Below are 18,858 nucleotides of genomic sequence, written 5' to 3' on the forward strand. Positions count from 1 at the left end.
TACTAATAGCTTTTAAAACACAGAAATTACCATCTTCTTGAAAGAATGTAGTTCAATCTAAGTCTCAGACGTGTTCTACAGGACAAGCAAGATCATCAATTTATCATCATGACATTTAGTTAAATGTGTCAGAACATTCATTTTGATGGAAATGAGCTTGAGTCCATTCTGTAAGTTAGGAAGGCATTACAGATGTAGGAAGCAAGAATTAACAGTAAGATGAAGCTGAATGCAATAACACTCCATCAAAGCAGTTTTCCTACAGTAAAATATATAATCAGTTAAAAAACTTCCTGGGCTCAGTATCCCAACAAAGAATGAGCAGTATATAAAGAGTTAGTTCTGTCATACTTACTAATATTTGTAGGAAATAAAAAATGTTGGAAAAGCATTTTGATGTGGCTTTCCCACATACTACTTGCTTCAGAAATTTTGATTCATTACTTTATGTATATTTTTCTGTTACATGAAAAAGCCATGGAAAAGAATAGATAGATCAATTGAGACAGTTAATATATGGTGGAATTTTACTAGAAATGTTCCTGGAAACCAAAAATGTAAATTTCAGTAACAGTCAGTAAAGCGAAAATGCTTAAGTGAGTAGTAAGGAATTATTTCAAGACGGTCATAATACTTCATTAAGTCCATCTCTTATAATTTTGGCAAAGATTATTTCTTTGAATATATATTCTACTTAAGAACATGTCATAGCTATTGTAGTAGAAGATTAATCTTTCATTATAAAACATATCTTCATTAAAGTAAGAGGAAGGCAGTAAAACTGATTTGCTCTGTAAACATTTGTATGTATAAAAGGTTAAAAAACAGATTTGGAGCTGTACTGGAAGCAATGTCAGTTTACTTTGGGATCTGGTTAGTTTGCTTGATGATGGTATTTTCCATTAGCTTTCATTCTACTGCTGTGTTATAATAATATATAAAAATCAATTATCTCAAGATAATAAAGAATATGGGCACTTTTTTTTAAATGCTTGTGATTCCAACTAATGATAAAACACAAACATATCATGCATGCAACTTTGTTTTCTTGTGTCTGTGCAATTCTGTTTTTTTCATTGTAGGGTATTTGGGACTTTGGCCCCTGTAAAAGATGGTGAAAGCTTTTCATTCTAATTGACACTTTTTATTTTCATTCTAACTGACACTTTTTAAGTTTTCCAGGTGATTGCACTGGCAAAATGATGTTCTGTTGCTTGAAACCACACTCACTGTAGTTTGATCCTAAATTTTCACTCCTTCTTTTTCTTCATTGAAAGTGAAAACAGTCTCACATATGCTTTGTGAGTGCTGCAGAAACAAATTTTTCATTGTTCTTGTTTTGCTATATTTTGCCCTGTTGTCACTCTTTGATGACATTAGCACCCTTCCCATTAAAAGATGACTAAAATATAAAATGAAAAGCATTATGTTACTCTCAAGCAAATATTTCCTTTAAAGAAAACTGAAATCTGCTACTGTATTATGGCAGATAGTAGAGTTACAGTTAGGGACATTTGCTACACTGTGTGGAACGCAATAAAGAATCCCTTTTGAGGTGGTTTTATATCGTCATAGTACAGAAGTAAAAGGCTGCCTGTAGCAGACGTGACGCTGACGTGCATTAAAGAGCAAACAGCGTTTTGTTCCAATTGATTATTTCACACAATGACTTGCTTGCTCCCCCCACAAAGTCATGATCAGTCTCAGCTTCCTATTTGGAGGATTGTTGCTAAACTGGGAAGAGGGGCCTGAAAGGTGTGTCATTTCATGCTGTGCAAAGGTTTGCAGTTACCAGGCTCAGGCATCATTGGTCAGTCCCTGGGCATCCACCAGCATTGTCGTCAATGGATCTAGACATTTCCAGGATCTTCTTTCCCATTCTGGACTGATTTTCTCTACCTAGTTTATAGGCAGGAGCACAGCCCAAGCTTCCTAACCTGTGGTTCTTCCTGTTGTCTATTACTCAAAGAATAAAGTACATTCCACTTCAGTCTAGGTGTTATCAAAATTTACAACTAGCCCATACTGGTTGTAGCTAGCAAGTAACAAGTTTATGCTTGAGAGCTGGAAATCAGTTTGGAACGAGAGAGAGCACTCACAGATGCACCCCTGGAAGTGGTAGCATTCTTAATCTCAGTTATTTTTCACCTAATAAAATTCCTGTTTTGGGTGATGCTAATCTAATACCTGTATTTTTTTTAAAGATAACTCCTCCTTTCCTAATTAAGAGGCTGCCTCTAGACATTGATGATCAGCAGAAAAGTTCTCCCTCCCTCCACCTTTGGAGGAGTGAAAGAAAGGATTTGAACCCTGATTTGATAAAACTGAAATCATGTAGGAAGTTTCATCTGCTGTAATTAATTTACATCTAAAAGATGATCATTTACCTGTCATAATCTGGGAATGTATTGTGTATCGTTTCTGGAAAGATTTTGTTTCTGAAACCTGTGCTAATAGATTTACATTGAAACGTAGCTCCTATGGCAGGCTCTTGGACTAGAAGATAAAAGAAGAGAGATGAAAAAAAGCAGAATTAAAAAGAAAAAAAATGTAAAGCTTTTTATTATAATTTGTAATATTTAACAGATTATGAAGCTGTGTCCTGCCTGTATGCAGTTCTGTTCAGCATAGAATAGCTAGGATTGATGTTGTTTGGAAAATTGCTGTCAACATTGATCTGGATGGTGCTTCAGAGTATACGTAAAAGTTGACTTTTTTCATCTAAGAGGAAAGTACTATTAATAGCAAGCATAATAAAACCAAATATCTGTGTAATGCTACTGAGGTTGTTTTTTTTTTTTTTTCCTAAAGTTTGCTTCCAGTCTAATTTCCTGTGTTTATTGTCTCTTTTCTCCAAGGGAGATGCATTAGCAAAGCATGGCTATGTGATGGCGATATTGACTGTGAGGATCAGTCTGATGAGGATAATTGCGAGGGCTATATGTGTGGACCACCAAAATACCCTTGTGCTAATGATACCTCCATCTGCCTACAGCCTGAGAAGCTCTGCAATGGGAGAAGAGATTGTCCTGATGGATCTGATGAAGGCGACCTTTGTGGTATTTCTTTTAGACACATTTTCTTGATTATTCTTGTTTTATTGCTATTATTGTTTGTCATAATACTTTTTACCTAAAAAACAGATCTCATGTTTATCTTACTGAAATTTTATTATAGTAGCTCATAGGATGATTTTTTTACTTCAATCATGGTGGGTTTGTGCTTGAAGTATTAGTTTTCTTCAAATAAGGGAAAACATAATTCTTAGGTAATTCCTTAATTTCCTAACCCCTTAAAATACTCCTAGAGAAAAACAATTTAAAAGTCTCTGCTATATATGAAAGGATAAGCTAATCTGCAGCTCTCTCCAACTACAAAAGCTTAAGGTCTCCTTTTGGTTCAGCTCAGTATACAGCTGGTTTTCTGGGCTTTGTGCATGCAGAGCGCTGCTGACTCATGTTCAGTTTCTCTTCATTCAATACCCAGAGGTGTTCCTCCTTAGGGCTGCTCTCCGTCTGTTCCCTGCCCACCCTGTATCTGTGCTTAGGACTGCCCTGACCCACATGCAGGACCTTACACTTGGCCTTGTTGAACTTCCTGAGGTTTGCACAGGCCCACTTCTCAACCGTGTCAAGGTCCCTCTGGGTGGCATCCATTCTCTCCAGTGTGTCAAATGCACCACATGAGCTGGTGTCATCAGAAAGCTTGCTGAGGGTTCACTGAGTCCCACTGTCCCTGTCACTGAAAAAGATGTTAAATGACGCTAATCCCAATACTGACCCCTGAGGAATGTCACTCGTTACAGGTCTTCACTTGAACATTGAGCTATTGACCACAGCTGTTCAGCATAACCATCCAGGCAATTCCTTATTCACTGAGTGGTCCATCCATCAATTCCATGATTCTCCTTTTTAGACAAGGATGTGATGTTGGACAGTGTCCAATATTTTGCACAAGTCCAGGTAGATGACATCAGTTGCTCTTTCCTGATCCACCAGTGCTGTGGTTTGGTGGATGTCAGTGCTATAACCCCAGCATAGAAGGTCACCAGATTTGTCAGGCACAATTCACCCTTAGTGAAGCTGTGTTGGCTGTCACCTATCGCCTCCTTATTTTCCATGTGCCTTAGGATAGTGTTCTGCTCCACAGTCTTGCTGAGCACTGAGGTGAGATCAGCCTGTAATTCCTTAGGTCTTCCTTTTTCCCCTTTTTAAAAATGGGGTTTATTTTCCCCTTTTCCAGTTAGTGAGAACTTCGTCAGACTGCAACAACCTCTCAAATATGATAGGCAGTAGCTTAGCTCCTTCATCTGCCAGTTTTCTCATCCCACAGATACATCTCATCAGGTCCCATGGACTTGTGTACCTTCAGCTTCCTTAGTGAGCAGTTCTTCATTCTCCTAGTCCCTGACTTTGCCTTCTGTGACTTGAACAGTGTGGTTGGAGCTCTTGACAGTGAAGACTGATGCAAAAAAAGTCATTGAATACCTTAGCAATCTCCATATCCCAAGTAACCAGGTCTCCCATTTCCTTCTGGAGAGGGCCCACATTTTCCTTAGTTTTCCTTCTATCACTGGTACACCTATGGAAGCTTTTCTTGTTGCCCTTGACATCTCTGGTCAGCTTTAATTCTATGAGGGCTTTAGATTTGCTGACTTGATCCCTGGGTGCTTGGACAGTTTCTTTGTATTCCTCCCAGGCTGCCTGTCCTTGCTTCCACCCTCTTTAGGCTTCCTTTCTGTGTCTGAGTTTGTCCAGGAGCTTCTTCTTCATCCATGCAAGCCGCCTGGTCTTTTTGCCTGACTTCCTCTATGTTGGGATGCACCACTCCTGAGCTTGGGGAAGTGATCCTTGAACATTACCCAGCTTTAGGAAAAAATTTGGTGATTTTATAATTATTATTTTATTATTATATCATATTATATCAGTTTGCCTCTCGCCACTGACCTTGCTTTGCATAAGATGTTTTCCAAGCTCCAGCATTCTGTTGCAAAGCATTTGGAGATATTTACAAACATTTTTACCCTCTAGGGTCTGTCATTCCTAGGAGATCCTGCACTGGACTAAGGACAGTTGCTTAGCACAGGAGGCAGAGTTCACCAGCTGGGCAACAGCAGCTGCAGGGTATGTCAGAGAGATCTTCACACTGTCCTGTTCTGCTGGTCAGTCTTGCAGATGGTGCTGCAGGAGAGGACCTGAAATTCAGTGCTCCTCTGGAATATATTATGTTGTAGACCTAAATCCTCTGAGAGCTACATATGAATCTCATGCTGTCTAGACTCCAGGTGAAAAAAATTACAATGTAAGATAATTTATATTATTTCTCTGCTGTTTCTGTGATTGGACAATTATGCTCCTACTAGTAGCAGGCCACTATGACACTTTTATCCTATCGGCTACTATGTAGGGCCAAGCTTGGATTGTAATAGTTTCAACTTTTAGATGGTGTGTTATTAGTCAACAGGTATTTCAGTGTTTTTTAATTAGCTAGCTTTAAAACATACCTAACCATAAACTGAAAGATGGGATGTTGGGGTGTTGAACAACACATTTGCCATTAGGCACACAAAGGAACTTGAAGCCTTTATGAGAAAAAAAGCCACAAAAGACCAAACATGAAATTTGAATACAGGACTGCTAGAAGAAGGCTTTATTATTCTTATTGGTATATTTTTTATTTTGTTTTGGTTTGTTTTGTTGTTTTTCATGGTTTTTTTTTAAATGGCAAGGAAATATTTTGTCTGTAGGAATCTGCTGCATTTTATACATCTTGCCATAAGTGAGCAAGGCTTTTAGGAACTTGTAAAAATCAAACAAAATAATTAAAAAGTACCAAAAAAAAAAAGGAAAAAAACACCCCAAAAGCCTGGTTTCCAGCTACAGTAGGTCAGTTTGGTCTTCCCATTGATACCCTGAACACCAGTAGTACTATGAGGTAAGGAATAGTTCTATAGGTTGGTTGTTTTTTTTCCTTTGCTTCAAAACTCTCAGACTTTCTCACAGACACAATTTTCATGCTTTTAATTCAGGTGTTTTAAAGTTTTCCTAAATCAACTCCAATTTGCTTAGCAGAGCTTTGTAAATCATCAAATACCTGCAGAATATAGTGCGAGAGTGCTGACAGATTGCAGCAGTAGTATTCTGAAGTTGATCTTACTGGAAAATGAGGAGAAAGAAATCCTGATTTTTACTTCTTATTTGTAATATTTCTTTGACAAGTTGCTTGTGATATGGATATGTAGGACTAAGAGTTGAAGCCTTCTACCTGAAAGCTCAAGTCACTGGAGGTAGGGAAGTATTTGTGAAAGTACACTTGTTTCTCTGGGCATCAGGTTTTGATCACCATTGAAGATGATTGTGCTGTAATGGCCTTTGAACTGACTCTGTATGGACACTCTTTAATTATTATTGAATAAAATAATATGCATGCGAGCCTGAAAATATATGTACATTGTACATCCGCCATGCTACAAGCTTGGAAAGTTGCAGTAAAGCTACTATGCCAATACATATAACGTAGATTATATATGTATATAATGTAGATTGTAATGCAGTAAAGCTACGATGCCAATACTTACAAATTAGATAATATAAAAAATTGAATCTAGAAAGCTGTTTAACAAATGTAAAATTAATTTTCTGCTACTTAGACGCCTGTCAGCCTTGCGGCTTTTAATGTTTTGGAAATTTTTTCCATGTTATTTCAGATGAATGTTCACTTAACAATGGGGGATGCAGCCATCAATGTTCTGTGATTCCTGGAGGAAGAATTGCATGCTCCTGCCCTGCAGGATTCAGTCTTAGTATAGACAACAAAACTTGTGAGATCATGGATTACTGTACCAGGCACCTTAAGTGTAGTCAAGTATGCGAACAGCATAAAAATACTGTCAAGTGCTCCTGTTATGAAGGCTGGAAGCTCAGTAAGGATGGAGAAAACTGTGTTAGTACTGGTGAGTTGAAATTTAATGTATTTTTAATATTCTAGATGTTAATAGCTGTTATGTCCCTTTAGTGAGAGTTTATTTCAGTTTTGAAAGAAATATAGGTTTGAATTGTCCAAATGCGTGGATGACAGCAATATGAAGAACTCATTAAAGCTGGCCCTATTCTTCATGCGGGATGAAGTGGTATTGCAGTATAAGCCTTTCTAAGAATGTCAATATCACATAATTCCTAAGTTGTTTGAGTTTTATAATTTTTCATGTAGATTTAATATACAGGGGATATATACATAAGTGTGTGTATATGTATGTATAGTATGGTGGATTCACTATGTATTTTGAAGAAGTGGATCCGCCTGTGACATCGTGGTATTGATCAGTGTTACTTGAGGGTTCAGAAGTTTAATTTTAAACATTCATGCACACACATACAGTCAATTATCCTCTCCCTGTTAGCATTCACAGTTTAACCTGGTTTTTCACCTGTGACGTTCTGGTTCTTGGTTTTGGACATCAGTAAGGCCTTTCAGCTCACTAATCAAGAAGGAAACCAACATAAAACAAAACAGGAGAGGGGAATGCATTCGCCTCATTTTTCACTACTGTGAATGATTTCAAAATTATTTAGAAACTATGTTAGGGGTGTGTTTTTCAAGTGCAGTGTTGTGTATAAAATACATACATGTATGTGTAATATAAACTGCCACCATATCTTTACCTCCTTGTAGACAGTTACAAATAGCATTGATTTTGCTCTCTAGATTTTCAAAATTTTAGTTAAGGATTTTTTTTTTATGTTTTAATTCTGTATTAATTTTATTCTTTGATAGTATCTTATCAATTCTGAGTAGAAATGTCTCCCAAACTGTCACTTATTCAGATTGTTCATTATTCAGTAGATACCATAAATAAGATCATCTTGATTTATTCCAGATACTCAGCATTTCCTCAGATGATTGACATGAAAAAATTCTGAGTCTGTAAGGCTGTCTTTCAAGGCCAGATTGGACAGAGCCTTGGGTGACATGGTTTAGTGTGAGGTGTCCCTGCTCATTTCAGGGGGGTTGGAACTAGATGATCCTAAGGTCCTTTCCAACCCTAACTATTCTATGATTCTATGATTATGTGAAAGCTAGAAATAAACGCCAAAGTTTCCTGTTGCTGGTCACCTGAGATTTAGTAGTTTGCAGCCAACTTAATGGTCCTTATTTCAGAAAAGGCAAATCTAATCAATCTGCCTTGACAATGAGCTACTTTATACAACATTTTAGAGCTTCATTACAGTAGTAATGAAGGCCGTAAATTACTTATTGCCAAAGCATCTATTGGATGCAAGAAAAATATTTTTCTTCTGCAAAAAAATCAGTAATTAAAATTTATGTTTATATCATGGATGTTCTTCTAAAGAGCTTTTTAGCAAATGCTGGTCAATCACAAGTTGTGCCTTAGAGCTATTTTTTAATTCATTAAGAATGTGATTTACATTCATCAGGCTGGAATGACTGTTGTTGTAATTTCCAGAATGATCTCTAAATTGAGTCTTTGTGCCTCCATAATTGTTACTATCATATGTAAATAGTTACTAATACAGTATGAGATCAGGAACATATGTTGTTCAGATAGTAGACTATCAAGTCCTCCTTTACTAGTATATCGCTGCAGTTCTGCATATTTGAACTTCAATTCATTGCTGTTAAAGTTCTTATCTTATGATATTGCTTTTTTCTTACTCTTAGTGGCTTTCAACCAGTCTGATTTGTTTTCTTATGGACATCTACAGTAATTCAAAAAGTGCATTCTTAATGTGTTACAGAAATGAAAAACATTGTTTAAGACCGAGTTAGTAACCTGGTGGAGGAAACAAAATTGAAACAAACTTTAAGTTTAAGCAAATAGAGATGACCAAAATTTGGAATCTAAGGGGGAAAAAAAAAACAAACAACCCACAGTGACATTCATATGTGCTGGAAAGTAAGAAAAGTGAGACTACAGTTTCTCAGTTTTTCTTACAGCCATTTGATACTTTATTTTCTTTTATAGGGTGATTGAAGCATAATGTTAAAACTGTTTCAATTCAGTCTGAAAATTCTAAATATAGCTTTAATATAGCTCATTTTACAGAGTCATTGAATGATAAGGTAGAAGGAAGATCAAAGGCTAATACTGCTGTTGTTTTTCTGTTTTCAAAGATCTTCAAGACATTTTAAGTGGTGAGCTCCAAGTTTCTCAGGAGTGAGATGCTGTAGTGCTTTACACTCCTTAAGTTTCCCCCCTCTAGTCTTTCTGAGTCTTCCTGCTCCAGTTTAAGCCTTTAATCCTTGGCTTACTTATTTATATAGAAAACAAGATTTTCCTGTTTTCAATTCATCAGCCTTTTATGTCTTTGGAGAATTTTGTGTGCTTGCACTCATCATCTTATTCCATTGTTTTTCAGATTAAGCAATTCCAAATTGTTCATTCTTTCCTTACAGGCCATGCTTTCTAGACCTCTTACAACACCTGATGATATCCTCTTGCATTCCTGTAGTTGATTCATATTCTTCTTTGAGCCGTACTCAGGACAGAGGACAGTATTGTAGCCTGTCTTCACCAAAGTTTAGGTGAAAGGAGTGGAAGGATTATGTCATATTTATTTCAGATGCAAACCTTTAGTTGACCTTATTTGCAGCGCCATGCCATTGTTGATCTAATTTTCTAAATTATTTCCTGCAGATCTGGTATCCCATCAGTTATATACTCAATTTTATGCAGCTTATTACCCTTGGAATGTGATACTTACTGCAAGTATAAGAATAGGGAGAGTTGGGCAGTAATAAGTAAAATTCTAGACACCGGTTGTCCAGGCTGCGGTGATTGATTGCTACATTGCAAAGTGGTGGCTGAACTCTGGATCACAACTCACCAGCTAGGCAATAATTGCTGCTATCCATGTGGCTACATTTAAATAGCTTTATCATAGAGGAACCTATGTAAACTGGTTTCTGTTGTCTTTCTGAATTCTTTCCAGAGAAATTTTGTACTGCAATGCAGTGTCTTTTGTTTATCACAATATCAGTTATTCTTTTATGTGATATCATATCTATGACTTCACTGGATATCAGCCACAATAACCAAGAGTCTGAATCTTTGCATTGTTATGGGAAGGGAAAGAAAGTGAAAAAAGCACCATATGACTTCTTAAACCAAAATTTCCAAACAAATGAAATGTTTACAAAGTATTAGTTGGCCTACGCATTTTCTTACCCATTTCTTATACATTCTTAACTCCTGTACCTTAAATTTGTCAAGATCCAATTGAACTCTAGTCCTTTTCATTGGCGTACTTAATAATTTGCAGTGTAGGTACATCTACTTGATGTAGAGCTTAAATAAGACTTCCTCTACTTTAAATGGAAAACTCCATCCAACATAGCACAGATTTATTGGATTTCCTTTTTGCGTTGTGTTTTTAATTACTGAGAAATGTTAAAGAAACTACTGGTAATGTCCATCATGTGTGTTCTTATGCATTGGGGTTGCCAATGTATGTCAGTAGCCTGAGATCTCCTGCATAATAACTGCCACTTTATCAGAAATCGGAAAGTGCTATTAAAGTGTTTCTCAGGTTCAGAAAACTGGTACTTGTGAAATAGCTACTAGTATCAGTAATCCTGTTCATCATTAATTTATTTAACTACTGTGGAGCTTTGAAAAATTGGCTTTACAGAAAGTCATTCATTGCTTTAACAAATAGGGGTATCATTTGGAAAGTCCAAGCCAGAATGTGAACAAGAATGTCAAGAGCAGAAATATAGCTCTGCTGAAGTACCTGATTAATTTAAAATGTCATAGATAATTTAATCTGTGTATGTAGTGGTCATCAAGAGAAGAACATGAAATTAATCCTTCTGAAAAGAGGTATATATGCATCCTTTTGTGCAACTCTTTAATATTTTAGAACAATGCATTATTGACTATTGCTATAAACTGCCAATAATCTGTCTTTGGTATAAAATGGAAGTTTTATTCTATGGAAAAACGTAAACTCAGTATAGTTTCTGTTTCACTCTAAGAGAAAGAAGGTGAAGGGAAGGGGTATTTGTGGGAGTGGGGGACTGGAGGCAGGGAGGGAAGGAAAGAAAGCTACTTTCCCACATAGAAGGATTGTGTGAAAAAAATTCTTTATTAAACTGGTTATACCAAGTTGATTATTTAATTCCACAGTTTGCAGAATCAGGTTTTTTTTTGTTATTATTGCAGCTACTGATTTGAAAAACCTTTCCTAATCTAAAATATGTAAGAACTATAATAAAAAGCCAATTTTATAGTATGGTTGGCCTGCGCAGAGAATGTTCACAGATGTTATTTTATATAAACTCACAGATGCAAATAGTCTAGCATTAATTGAGTAACGAAGGAGAACTTTAGTGGTAGTTGTATGTGTGATGAGGTGTATCAATAAATGTGTAAAATGTTCATTTCTTTCCTTGCTTGGTAGTTTGGGGTGACTTTTTTTTAAGCACATCAATTGAAAACACAAGGTATATTATATTTAAAAGTAGATTATTTGTGTTTAGGAAATTGTTTCAACTAACAGGCATTTGAAACAATGAACAATTTAATGGATTTTTTTTTTTTTTATGAAACTTAAGAAAACATTTTGATTTTTTGGTAACGTGACTTTTTAAGGCTCTAATTATGGACTTGTGGTAGAGCTACAAAGCATGGGTCAATAGTTGAGTTCAATGTTGCTGAATTGAATGTTTAACATCTTTAGCTGGGATCAAAGATAATGCTACAAGGGAGAAGTGAGAAGTCTGTGGGACTGACAATGTATTTGAAAGAATCGTTATCAAAAGGTGATTGTTTTAATCATCTGTCCTGACAAAGTATTCTGGTTTTGTTCTTATTCCAGTTGTCATCTATATCTATATGTAACTATATATTTTTTATTATTCTTTTGAAATGTATAATCTTCTGTTTCCAGATCCATTTGAAGCTTTCATAATTTTTTCTATTCGACATGAGATCAGAAAAATTGATCTTCACAAACGTGACTACAGCCTCTTAGTTCCTGGTTTAAGAAACACAATAGCACTTGATTTTCATTTCAGTCAGAGTTTACTGTACTGGACAGATGTGGTAGAGGACAAAATTTACAGAGGCAAGCTCTCTGGAGGTATGAATTTAATCTTTAATTTCTCAATAGTAAGAACAACTGCAAATACAGGTTGTTAGACCTGATAATTTGTAACTGAGCTACCATACATAGAAACAGATTTTGTGATGACATTCTGATTTTAAGAAGGTGCATATTTAAATTCTGCTTGATATAGAGCTAGAAAACAACTCTATAAACATTATAAAGGTATAAAAGTTTCCTCTTAGAATAGTGTATAGGGAGCTGAAAATGGCAAATGAAAAGGGCTGATACTCCTTCCTTTTCTAATGACTGCAATATTGATTTTTTTAATTTTTTTTTTTAAATTTACCTTTACCTTATTAAAAATGTGTAAGAGTTTACCAGATGTCTGATAATTTATCTGCTCTCACTAGGTGAAAGATTTTGTTTCATAATTTTATAGCATTCAGATAGACTTGTTCTTTGCCCTGGTGACATAATTATGGCCTATAACTTGACATAATCTCCTAATATTTACAAAGGGTTTCTAGAAAATGTTCTTTGTTGAAGTGTATATTCAGGTGTTTCCATTCCGCATGAACTAACAGGATAAGCATGTTTAAGTTGCTTCTGAAAAAGTTCATGTGTTCATTTATGCATATGTTCTCCAATACCTTTAGGTGTTTTTTCTGTTTTTTTCTTCTCCTTAATAGATTGTATTAGATCCAGATCCAGCCCAAGAAAGAAATATCCTACAATGTTAAGTATATAAAGACAGCTGAAGACTTGCTACTTTTCATTAGTGGCTGTGGTGTTTGTATGTGTTACTGTCACCATGTAACATAATCACACTGTACCAGAACCCAACTAATTTTTGTGCTGTATTAAAAAAATAAAATTAAATTTACTCCCTCAGTCTTGCAGCTGTCAAGAATTGTCAAGAGTTGCATCTGCAAGAAGCACTGTGCCCTCCTGAAGGTCCTGAGGGCTACCAGAGTGCTTATGTACTTGCCCTTTATGTGAAAAATTTTGAGAGCCTCCAGAGGAAGTATTGATAGGGAACAGTTGTTAGTAGGTAGTGACTAAGTAGGGCTATTTGTGTGAGCTTTTCACAATATGTTGTCCAAACAGGGTTCTCCCTGTGATTTATAGCTTCATCACAATCTGTAGGTTTTCGCTTTTTCTGATTAAGAAAAAACTGAAATAGAGCTGCAGGAGTTCTGCCTATTTGTCTAGTCACTAGGAAGTGAAGCATGAGCACATACTTTCCAGGTGCTGCAAAAGAGGTCACTGGTAATAAGGCAAATCTTCCTGTGTTACTATATGTGTGATCTCTGACCTTTATTGAAAGTTTAAGAACTTTACTTATTAAAGCATCGAACAAACATTTGATTACTGTGGATGTTTATTTGTACACTACTGGAATTGTACTTCTTTACACATTTGTAAAAAAAAGTCACATGGAACAAGTAGTATCATCCATCAAATTAATCAGCAGTTCTCTCCAAGAGCGTATGATAGACTTGTATATCCATGTTCACTGTATCAGACTCTACATTACTTCTTTAGGACTTAACCCCCACTGTCTTTGTTTTTTTCTCTTTAAGGTGTTAGTGCCATTGAGGTGGTAGTTCAACATGGCCTGGCCACACCTGAAGGACTCACTGTAGACTGGATTGCAGGAAACATATACTGGATAGACAGTAATTTGGACCAAATTGAAGTAGCGAAACTAGATGGCACTTTAAGAACAACATTAATAGCAGGAGCTATGGAGCATCCAAGGGCTATTGCTTTGGATCCCAGATATGGGTAATTATAAAAAAAAAATATTTTGGTGTGTGTTGCGAAGTATTTTAAAGATAGCGGTTTAAATGTGAGACGGTTTTATTTCTTTTTCTTTTTCTTTTTTTTTTTTTCCTGTGAGTTATAGTTCTTATTTGTAATGGTTCTTGAAAGAATATTTTGAGTGAAATACAATGCATTGCTACTCTGTTTTGCACCAGTGAAAAGGGTCAAGAAAAGCTAAGTTGGGGGATACAGGGATCTGTTTGTTGGCAAATTACTTCTCTTGCTATGTGATTGTTTAATTTTTTACTGTGGATGTAACAGGAGCCTTGGATGATAGTAAGGCTCTATCATGATGTGGATGATAGTAACTAGGTCTAACTTTCCTGTGCGGTTAAAGGACAGATTTAGGTATTGCCAAGGTGATTCATCCCATTTAGAGATTGAGATTGGGTTTTGGTTTTAGTGGAGTTATAAAAGTATAGTTTAGAGGTTACTGGAACGCTAAAAGTTGAGTGGGGTAAATCCCACCTTTTGTGTTTGGTTCTCCGTCTTTAAAGTGAAGACAGTGCTTGCCAACTTCTGTCAGTATTTTCTTCTACCTACTCATAAGGGGTAGTCTATAAACTAGAATATTTTTCATCATAAGCAACTGAGTGTAGTAGATTCAGCCTACTACCATGAATATGTATTTTATCTAGTGCTGTCATAATTAAATGTTTCTAATAAAAATTAGAATATTTTCATAATATCAAACGATATTAATTAAAACAGGTCAAAACTGGGTGCTTCAGAAAAGTATGCTTGAACTAATTGTCTGATTTTGGTAATACAGGAAAACATTTTTTGTTGTGTTAGCATAAAGAATAATTTTAACAGTCATCAAATATGTGAAAGTATTTCACAATTCCATTTGAAAATCTTCACAGTAAAACAAAGCACTGTTAAAACTTTGCTTAGGGTATTTTTTCTTTCTTGTAAAATTAGCCTCATTTTTTGGCAGGGCAAAAATGAGCCATATAAACCATTTGTGTTCAAATTTAAGTCAATTGACTGAAGTTGTGGTATGGAAGTGAAACTGTTCATGGAACCCTAAACTCCCTACTGAGCCACATGTCGGTTCTGATTCTGTATTGAAATTCAGTCTTTCACTACAAAAATGTTATGATTCTTGGAGTTAGAGGAGTGTTTTGAGGCTATATGAAATTGCAAACTCATTACAGAAACCTCATTATACAATATTGTGTATAGGTGGATCCGCTTAGGGAGGCTAAAACGTATTGGTCAGGAGCTACATCCTCTTCTTACAATTATTGTTCTTTGAGAGGGGAAAAAAAAATTGGCCAACAATAATATAAATTTCAAAGAGCTTGCAGTTATGATATTCAGCTTTGCTCAAGAACCTGCTATGATCTATTATCTGTCTTCATTGAATATTTATTTCAGAAACACAGCTTTAGACATAAAAATATAAGTAGATAACGGCCCCAGATTCTGGAACCTGAGGGTCCCTTCTGGACCTAAATTCTGAATTATGAGCTATATGCTTTAGCAAGTAAGTATGCTGGCTTCTCAATTCAGATGCTAGAAAGCTTATTTACAGAGTGCATTACTTATCTATAGAGATCTTTAAAAAGAGGCATCTTGTTGGCAGAAGACTTGGTAGATAAGTTGCTCAAATTAAATGGTTGGGAGGGGAAAAAAAAAAAATCAGATCACCACTCTTCCTGAAACTGAAATCTTAATCTGCCTTTTGAAAATCTAGAAGCAATTGCATGCTACATTTTGTTAGAAGTGAGAGAAGAATAAAATTTTTGAACTCAGATGGGAACAGCTCCTCAATCTTCTCACAAATAAATATGAGCAAACACTGATGATTCAGAGTGGATGGTTGTGTTGGGATAACAGATTTATGCAGTCCTAATGGAGACACAGCTGCTGAAGCTGCATTCCAGTCTGCAGTGAGGCTGAGCATGTATTCTCAGTCCACACACACAGAGATGCATCTATAGATAAACATAGGTCTACACAGGTGGAAACTCTCAGCACAAAGGAGCAGCACCAATGATACCATCCTGTTAACTGCTCTGGCTATTAAGGATGAAGGTCTATTAATGGGAAATATACACGTGTAATGTGGATTCCTCCAGTAACTGAGTTTAGACACTTAACACACCAGTTAAGCCTGGCTTTCCTCTTTGACAGCGATCACATGCTGACATGTGCAGTTTCAGTTGCTCTGTTTGCATGCACCCAAACGTGTGATCTGTCATCACAGGTCACTCCCACCCTGTGCTGTAACCTGTTGTCTGGCTCCAGCTTCCGACACATGGCTGTCTGTACACACCGTGTGCACACGGAGAGAAGAGACCCTCACCCAGGGACAGAGAATTGGAATTTGGTAGAAAGGCCTCTTTATACCCTTATCCTTATTGTTTAAATATAGATTGTGGTACTGTTCATAGACACTAAATGGAGAGTCCTTATATAATATATGTTAAGGACTAATTCTGGCCAGTGTTGCTTGTCAAAAGTTTTCTTGCAGTCTGACTCTCTGCAGTTAAGTCTTTACAACAGTCAAAAGTTTTCATATCAAAGGCATTCTTTTCCTTCAAAAAATAAAAAAAGTTAAAAATTTAATAGGGTAAGAGCAGTAAAGAGTGTATTTTGGGCCTTTTGGTGACACTGCTTCTGTCACTTAAGTAACTTCTTTGCTGTACTAGTGAAAGCTTACCTTATTAGAAAAAAGTTGCAGATGGTACATAACGCAGGCTACCGTGCAACATGTCTTTTCAGTTTTCTTAGCAAGATTAATCTGTATAAAATCTGCTAGTTACATACCCAAATCTGGGGGTCTTGACTGCATCACTCTGAAGACTAAGTGGAAATCTCTAGTTTGGCCTGTTGTTTAATCCCTGCTGCCTCAAAATACTTTTCTTTCTTTCTCCCCTCCTCATCTGTGGATCACTGTCTTTTTTTTTTTGTCTTTTTCTTTGTCTTTTTTTTTAAATGAGATGAGTTTGTAATTATAGAAGACAAGAAAAGCTGTTATGTGTGTGAATGGGCATGAAAAAGGAACACTATTAAACTTAAAGTTTTAAAAAAACTTTTTGAGACTTAATAATTGTTCTAACACTAATAAAGAAATACTACCTCCATGTTACTCTGTTACTTCAAGGAATTTATATAGTTGCCCAGATTAATCTGTTTATTCCTTTCATTTAAAATGTTTGACTGAACATTTTTCTTTGTCTTAAATAATAATTTCAGTTTATTCTTCTTGCTTTAATATTTTCTTGTGTCTCTTTTCATTTTCATTTTGCTCTCACCAGAATCCTGTTTTGGACAGACTGGGATGCAAATTTTCCTCGCATTGAATCCGCTTCCATGAGCGGAGCAGAAAGAAAGATCATATACAAAGATATGGATACCGGGGCCTGGCCTAACGGCCTTACTGTAGATCACTTTGAAAAAAGAATAGTGTGGACAGATGCCAGGTAAAGTGATAACAGTATTCCGATTATCTGTTTATATATCCTTATTTTTACATACAGAAATGTGAACTACACTGTAAGTGCATGCTTACAGTGTAGGAATGTAAGTTACTATGTATGGAAGTGGAGTATACAGTATGTATGTAAAGAGTCTGGTGCACATACAGTATGTACATTTCTTTACTTGTGTTACTAGTATGCATAATTTCTTCATGGTCTGTAGCAGCAGGCTCTTATGGCTCTGACCAGGCTTCTTGGGCACCTTCCAGTGCACATCCAGCCTGTGGTCTCAAGAGACCATTTCAGCTCCTCCCTGGACCTCACACCCTGTCCAGGTGACACCACCAGTCTCCTGCCTGGCCACAGCACTGCGTGGCAATGGGTCCTCTTGGTCCAGTCCTGTCTTGTCATCGTAAACTTTTCTGGTGATTTGGACTGTTGGTTGAATCAGGCTGCCACTCCTGTGGCCTGCTCTGCTCACCTTGCCCAGGGTCAGTAGGATGTCCCCCTTAACAGCGAAGCTTCTGCCTGCCAGCTGCGGTATCATCCATGGCTCCTGGCCTTAGAGAGCATCTGTACATATGTCCTCTCTGACACTTACACGTGGAAGACCCAAGCTATTTCTCTGTTTTTTCTGTAAGTTTCTTTGAATGGAAACTGATTTTTCTGCTGTATTTTCACAACATGGAGGTAAATTTGAGTTTAAAAACAGTATACAAGCAAACCAGTATTTCATATTCCTAGTTAAAGAAGATGAACTAAATCATTTCTGAAGTTAATGATTGTACTTTAATCATTCTTTGGTCTTATTAGTATGTAAGAGTAAGGTTTTTATACATTTTGCATAATATCATAATGGTTGTGTTGATTTTCATTTTATTTTTATGAAATCTTAAATCTGGGATTATCTTGCAGGTCAGATGCCATTTATTCTGCATTATATGATGGAACCAGCATGATAGAGATTATAAGGGGTCATGAATATCTTTCTCACCCTTTTGCCGTTTCTTTGTACGGGAGTGAAGTTTATTGGACAGATTGGAGGACCAATACACTTGCAAAAGCCAATAAATGGACTGGCCAAAATGTCACTGTAATACAAAAGACAAGTGCTCAGCCATTTGATCTTCAGATATATCATCCAAGTCGTCAACCACAAGGTAACTATTTGTAAAATAATTAATTATTATTTGGGGGGGAGGGAATTTAGTATATTAATTTAATATACAAATATCTGTATATGAATTTGCCTTGAACTGTCAATTCTTAAGTAAGTGTTGTATTCAGCACTAGTGTTCCTTTGATGGTAATAGAATATTCAAACCAGAAGCTTTACAGGATCAGTGCCTGTGAATATTGCCCATTTAGTCTCTTGATCTTGATCTGCTACAAAGCTAGTGCAGAACCACGTTTGTTTAAAAGTTCCAACTTATTTTTTTAACTTTAAAAAAATAAACTAGTAACTAGTCTAACAGAAGGAAAAATACAGTGTTCACTCTCTTTCTCTTGCTTCTCTGCAGAGGATGAGGAAC

At 36.3% G+C, this 18,858-nt stretch overlaps 1 protein-coding gene across 1 annotated transcript in view; it reads left to right on the forward strand.

The window, feature by feature from the left end:
• Nucleotides 1–18,858, forward strand: part of LRP1B (LDL receptor related protein 1B) — a 781,126-nt gene that overhangs the window by 532,528 nt on the left and 229,740 nt on the right. The window contains exons 21-26 of the mRNA XM_057401813.1: nt 2,859–3,059; nt 6,707–6,952; nt 11,910–12,101; nt 13,652–13,856; nt 17,165–17,329; nt 18,242–18,486. Coding sequence (XP_057257796.1) covers nt 2,859–3,059; nt 6,707–6,952; nt 11,910–12,101; nt 13,652–13,856; nt 17,165–17,329; nt 18,242–18,486 — 1,254 coding nt within the window. The remainder of the gene's footprint in view (nt 1–2,858; nt 3,060–6,706; nt 6,953–11,909; nt 12,102–13,651; nt 13,857–17,164; nt 17,330–18,241; nt 18,487–18,858) is intronic.

Source organism: Pezoporus wallicus, unplaced genomic scaffold (genome assembly GCF_028554395.1).
Source record: "Pezoporus wallicus isolate ANWC-B61680 ecotype Strahan unplaced genomic scaffold, APGP_CSIRO_Pwel_v1 contig_865, whole genome shotgun sequence".
Lineage (NCBI taxonomy): Eukaryota > Metazoa > Chordata > Aves > Psittaciformes > Psittacidae > Pezoporus > Pezoporus wallicus.